Here is a 6000-nt window from a genome sequence, read left to right on the forward strand (position 1 = left end):
AGACAGCACAGCAAGGAGTGGCAGCACTCAGGCCACACCAACCTCCCAACCTGGGCTGGAGACCCCCACGTTCCTCCTCTCTGGGGTCTACCTGCCAGCTTCCCCAGTCTCCTCAAAGGGACAGCGGTGGGAAACAGGTGGCATTTGATGCCCTAGAGGGAGCTGGAGAGCAGAGAAGGGAGAGCCTCGGGGAGGCATCTGACCCAACCTGGAGGTCAGGAGAGCCTCCGTTGAGTCTCCCGGTGCCAGAGCACCCTCAACACAGTTCTGACCACCCCATGCTGTCACTGAGGAGCTGTTGGTTCCCCAAGGGCTTGTCTATGACCAAGGCCCAGCACAAGGCAGGCACCCTGAAAAGGCCAGGAGAATGTTCTAGAATGTTCAAGAACATTCAAGACCAAGCTGACAAGTGACTGAACTCTCGAGCTAGAAGTGAGTACATCTCAGACATCACAACGAAAGAATGCCGAACATGAGAGAGCCCTGAACTGGAGCCAGGCAGCCTGGGTTCAAGTCCAGGTGTGGGGCCTGTTAGCTGTGTGGGCTGGGTGAGTCCCCTCTCCTCTCTGGGCCTGTTATGTCCTGCGGGTGCCCAGGATCACGGAAGAGGGGTCTTCTCTGAACACAGTCGCCTGGGGCAGGGCCCGGAGTTTATCTGCCCCCACCTCATGCCACTCACACCTCTCCGGGGCTCAGAGAAAATCCAGGGAGAAGAAAGGTTTGTCCAAGCCCAGGCGTCGGGGACAAGTTCTTGGTGCCAATCCAGGATGGCCTGAGTCTGCGCTCGTGGGCCTCCCAGCTCAGGCACCCCTGCTATTTACCATCAGAGCCCCGAGCGCAGTGCAGAACTCTCTGGTTCTTCTAGAAAAGCATCTCAGATTTCTCAACAGAAGCCTGGGGGTCTTGGCAAGAGGCAGGGGGACGGGGGGCTGGAGAGCCAGGCCAGGACCGATCCGGCTCCTAGCCTTCCATGGGGTCTGTGGCAAGTCTCTCACCCTCTCCCAGCCTCAGTTTCCCCATCTCCACAAAAGGGTCACAAACCCAACCGCCCAGAGGGCAGCTGGAACTCAGCCCCAGATGCTGCCAGGAACACGTGTGGGTCTGGAGGAGCCAGGCCTTTTGATTTTGAAAAGCGAAGCCAGAAGTCTGGATTTTGATGTGAAATCACCTCATTTTTAAACATTTGTCAAACATCCTCCCTGCCAAATGAAACAGAACGGGCCAGATTCGACCCCCAAGCCATCGGTTTGCAACTTCTCATACGTCCCTCCCGACTCGGAGCCTCTGTGACCCTCGGGTTCCAGAATCCCTCCAGTCTGAGCCCAGCAGCCAGAAGGGCGCCCGAGCCCTGGAGCCCACCCCAGGCGGTTCCCCCACCAGCCACCCACTTACATCTGCACGTGCGGCGGCTGGAAGCGGCCCTGGTTGATGTTGTAGAAGGTGAAGGCCTGGGTGGGGTTGGAGCTGTACTCGTCCACCTCGATGATAAGCCGGCTGTGCTGGTGGCGCCGAGCGGCCATGACGTGGGACTGGGAGAAGGCCATGCCCAGGCCGCAGGGAAGGAGGGCCAGGGCCTCTGCCTTCAGGACGCCGGCATCCCACCTAGGGCGCCACATGGACCTCCGCTGGCCGCCCGGGCATCTCCCACCGCCGCTGCCACCGCCGCCGCCCGGCCCCCCGCCAGACCTGGAAACAGACTGAGGAGACGGAGCAGAACCATGCGACAGTTAATCTGTTTGGGATTTGCTTTATTTAATGTCAGATGAAGATTTAGAAAGAGGGAGAGGGCGGGGGGAGAGAAAAAAACAGTCGTACAGCTCAAAAACTCATTACAAATCTTTCCAACTCAGCAGTTTGATGAATATACTTCGGTAAAAAGGAAAGGGAAGCAAGGGAGGGGACAAAAACCCCACAAGGCTGTGGAAGGATGCCTGCATGGTCCAACATGTTTAAATACTTAAGACATTTTTTTTTTTTTTCCTCTCCAACAAAATCCACCACAGCCCACAGGGTGATGATGAGGCCAAGGAAGACAACGGCTGGTATTTTGTAAACAGGTAAAGTTAAGTCTTACTTTTCAGAATCAGGGATAGGATGGGCTCACCCCCAACCCTGTCCTCCCCTCATACACCCCAAAACGCACCCACGCGGCCCCACGCCCACACCCCTGCAAGCCTGAGCAGGTGGAGACAGCAGGCCACAAATTCCTTCCTCAACATCAATTTCGCCTAAAGATATCTTTTAGCAGCACCAGGAGAAGGGATTTTCCCAGATACGTAGTGCCGTACACCTCCGCAACTCAGGGGGTGGCAGCAGGGGTGTGGGGGGAAAGGAGTTTAGTTTTTAATTAAAGAAACCTTCCCAAACACCTCGGTGCCTTCTCCCTGATCAAACCAAAAAAACCAAACCCGTTGCCAGCCATCTAGTCGATTCCAGCTCATGGTGACTCTACAGGACAGGATAGGACTACCCCAGAGGGTTTCCAAGGCACGGCTGGTGGATTCGAACAGCTGACCTCTTGGTTAGCAGCCGTAGCTCTTAACCACTTACTTACCCATTTCAGTTGAGTAGATTCCGACTCACAGCAACCCTATAAGACAGTAGAACTGTCCCTAGAGTTTCCAAGGAGCTCCTGATGGGTTGAAACTGCCAACCTTTTGGTTAGCAGCCATAGCTCTTAACCATTACGCCACCAGGGTTTCCAATTAACCACTAAAAAAATCCCCTAAATCTCGACTTTCCCAGCCAGGCCTTGAATTCACTTAGAATCACAGCTTTCGTGGGCTATAATTTATTGTTTTCTTTCACTGAAAAGGGCAGTCTGCATTTCAGTTTACTGATCTGAAATGCCCCTTTGGCCAATCCAACCCAGCTATGTAGAATCTTAAAAGTACAAGCCTGGGTGAGACCCCATCAGGCCCCACACACTAAACACTGTGGCCTCGATGCTAGGACCGCCTATTTTTCTCATTCCTTTTCATAATTACTTTTGAACTGTATAAATACAAGATGCTTTGAAGCTTGTTGTTGTTTTCTTCGGTTTTGGGTCGTTAAGACCTTTCAACAATTCCATGTGCACAGCATTTAGCCAAGGAGAAAATCTCATAATTTAAACTATTCCTGGATAGTCATACCCCAGTCACGTTAAACCAAGAAAAATCCCCCTTGCTTTGCGCTTGGAAGAAGAATCGACACAATCAGAAAACAAATTAGATTAGGAAAACGACAAAAATTAGAGACTGGAGAACATTTTAATTACGTGCAAAGGAGAAACAGGTTATTAATTTTTTTTTAATTTTGATGGTTCCCATACAAGGTGAAATAAACAGCAACATTTTCCCCTCCTCTCCCCTCTCTCCCCAAAAATGCACCCTGATTCACAACACAGCTTCCTCTTCTGCCTTTGGGAAGATGAGGAAAAGGTCTGCTTTTCCCTGGGAAACACTTGTCCGCTCCTTTTCTTGCAAATTGTCTCTAAGTGTGTCAGCTTTCCCAGAAGATGCCAGCGAAGGGGTCAGATGCCAGGCAGGCGACTCAGGGTGTCATGGCCCTGGAGCGCCTAAAATCCCCCCCAGAGCAGGTCTGCGCCCTGTCCTTTCTGGTGCAGCTGCCGGGCACCCAAGAGTCCTGGGAGAGTCCTCAGGGCACCAGATGCTGAGGCCCAGCATTGAGTCCAGCACTGCACTGACCTGCTGTGTGACCTTAGGCCAACTTTCTAACCTTTCTGAGCCTCAGCATCCTCTTCTGGAAAATGGGTTTATAATAGTAACATCACCTCCCAGAGCAGCTGTGCAGGTTAGATGCAGAAATAGATTGACATCTCTGGCACAGGGCCTGGCAGGTACTAAGTGCCCAGCTAACATGGGCTGTTACTATTATATGATCACTATTCAGTTCAATTTGATGGCTATTTATCAATTGCTGGGGCATCACCCATGGTCCAGGGTGTCAAAGATGAGCAAAGGGGACATCTCTAGGAGCTGTGCTCTCAAATGCAAAGCTGACCACATCACTCCCCTGCTCGCAATCCTTGCCTTTCATGAAGACTCTCGATCATGTGGCCCTGCTTGGCCTGCCCTGCCTGCGCTCCAGCCACGTAGGCCTGAGGCCATCAGCTACTGGGGGCTGGGCTCTTGTTTAGAGCCACTTTACAAGGGCTATCCTGCTGACTGCTCACCACCTGTAAGATAGGTGTTATCACATGTCCTGTTTGAAGCATGCGTGGCAGAGAAGTTAAGGCCCCTGCTCAGAATGGCAGAGACTGAATGGCAGAGCTGAAACTCAGACCCAGGCTGCCTGGCTCCAGGGTTCCGGCATCTTCAGCCTGGACCCCTCTGCCCTCCTCTCCAGCTGGCTAAAACTGACTTGCTTTTCATTACCCAGAAAAGCCAGAGATGCTTTGATGAGGGTCCCACTTTCCAGGGTCACATGAAGAGCCTGGACGTCCCCTGAGGGAGGGCCTGGATCTCCCTTACTCACCCCAGTATGTCAGCTCCAGCACCCGCCAGCGCTGGGACCCTGAGCAAGTGGCTTAACTTCCCAGAGGCTCTGTTTCCTCCTCTACAAAATGGAAAGAAAAATAGCACCTACCTCACAAAAAACTAAAACCAAACTTGTTGCTTTTCAGTCGATTCCGACTCATAGCGACCCTACAGGGCAAAGTAGAACTGCCCCATAGGGTTCCCAAGGAGCAGCTGGTGGATCTGAACTGCCAAACTTTTGGTTAGCAGCTGAGCTCTTAACCACTGAGCCACCAGGGCTCCTACCTCATATAGTCCTGACTATTAAATGAGCTGACATGTGTAAACTGCTTACGGAGTAAGTGCTCATTAAATGTTAGCTATTATTGTTATATTATTATTGTCCCCATGGCCTATCACAGATACTCCATTAATATTTAATTACTGAATGTGTGGGTGAATAGATAGATGGATGGAGGAATAGATAGATGGACTGAGAAAGGAGAGAGAGATGGGGAGGGAAGATGGATGGACAGACGGACGGACAGATGGATAGATGAAGAGATGGATGGATGGATGGATGGATGGATGGATGGATGGATGGATGGATGGATGGATGGATGGATAATGGACGGGTAAGTGGATGAGTGGATGAGGAGATGGAGAGATACATGGATGGATGAATGAAGAAATGGATGGATGGACAGATGGATGGACAGATGGAGAGAGGGAAGGAGACAGAGAAGGAAGGAAGAAGAGATAGAGATGTGTAAGGGAGGGAGAGATGGGGAAGGGAGGGGTTGATGGGTGGATGGAGAGATAGAGAGATGGATTGATGGAGAGAAGGATGGAGAGAGAGAAGGAGGGAGGGAAGAAGAGAGATGGGGCAAGGGCAGGAGAGATGGAGGGATGGAGAGACAGAAGGATGAGAGACGAAAGAAAGGATGAATGGACAGAGGGTGTGGCTTGCCAGACTCTCCCTAGTGCCCAGCACAGTCTGGAAAGAGTGAGTGTCAAAAGGGCTCAGCTACAAGTTGAAGAGGCGTTGCCCCCTCCCCCTTACCCCACAATCCTGTAGGAGGCTGTCCAGGCTAGGCACAGCCCTTGTGAAAAGGGACTCCCAGGGGCTTCCGCCCACCCCTGTTCCAAGAAGCAGGCGCCCACAATGTGGGGGAACAGCTCTGCACCAGGGGACCCAGCCTAAAAAGGCAGCAGCAAGGCGTCCCAGGAGGCGCTCGGCAGTGAAGTGCCGCGTTTCACATAAAGGGGATTCGCGACAGGCCTTGCCTGGAGGAACCAGGGAAACTGGGAACGCAGAGCCGCCTTTTAATGCCCATTTAATATTTATGGAGCCGCAGCAGCCTAGGCGTCTCGGTGCCGAGAGCGCGAGCATTCTCCACGGTGCAGCCGAACCGCAGAGGGGAGCTGCACCTTCCACAACAAACGGCTGTGAGCCAGGAGGCATCTACACCTGGTCCACAAAACAGCAAGCACGCCCGCAAGGCAGCAACACCAGAGCCTGCTGGGCAAAGACCCACCA

The 6000-nt window shown here is 52.5% G+C and overlaps 1 protein-coding gene across 1 annotated transcript in view; it reads right to left on the minus strand.

Annotated features, from left to right (window-relative positions):
• The window catches only part of MPPED1 (metallophosphoesterase domain containing 1), an 80602-nt gene extending 78986 nt beyond the window's left edge, over nt 1-1616 (minus strand). Inside the window, exon 1 of the mRNA XM_064285214.1 lies at nt 1393-1616. Within this exon, the coding sequence (XP_064141284.1) occupies nt 1393-1616 (224 nt within the window). The remainder of the gene's footprint in view (nt 1-1392) is intronic.
• Nucleotides 1617-6000: the final 4384 nt, after the last annotated feature.

This window comes from Loxodonta africana, chromosome 4, assembly GCF_030014295.1.
Source record: "Loxodonta africana isolate mLoxAfr1 chromosome 4, mLoxAfr1.hap2, whole genome shotgun sequence".
Classification (NCBI taxonomy): Eukaryota; Metazoa; Chordata; class Mammalia; order Proboscidea; family Elephantidae; genus Loxodonta; species Loxodonta africana.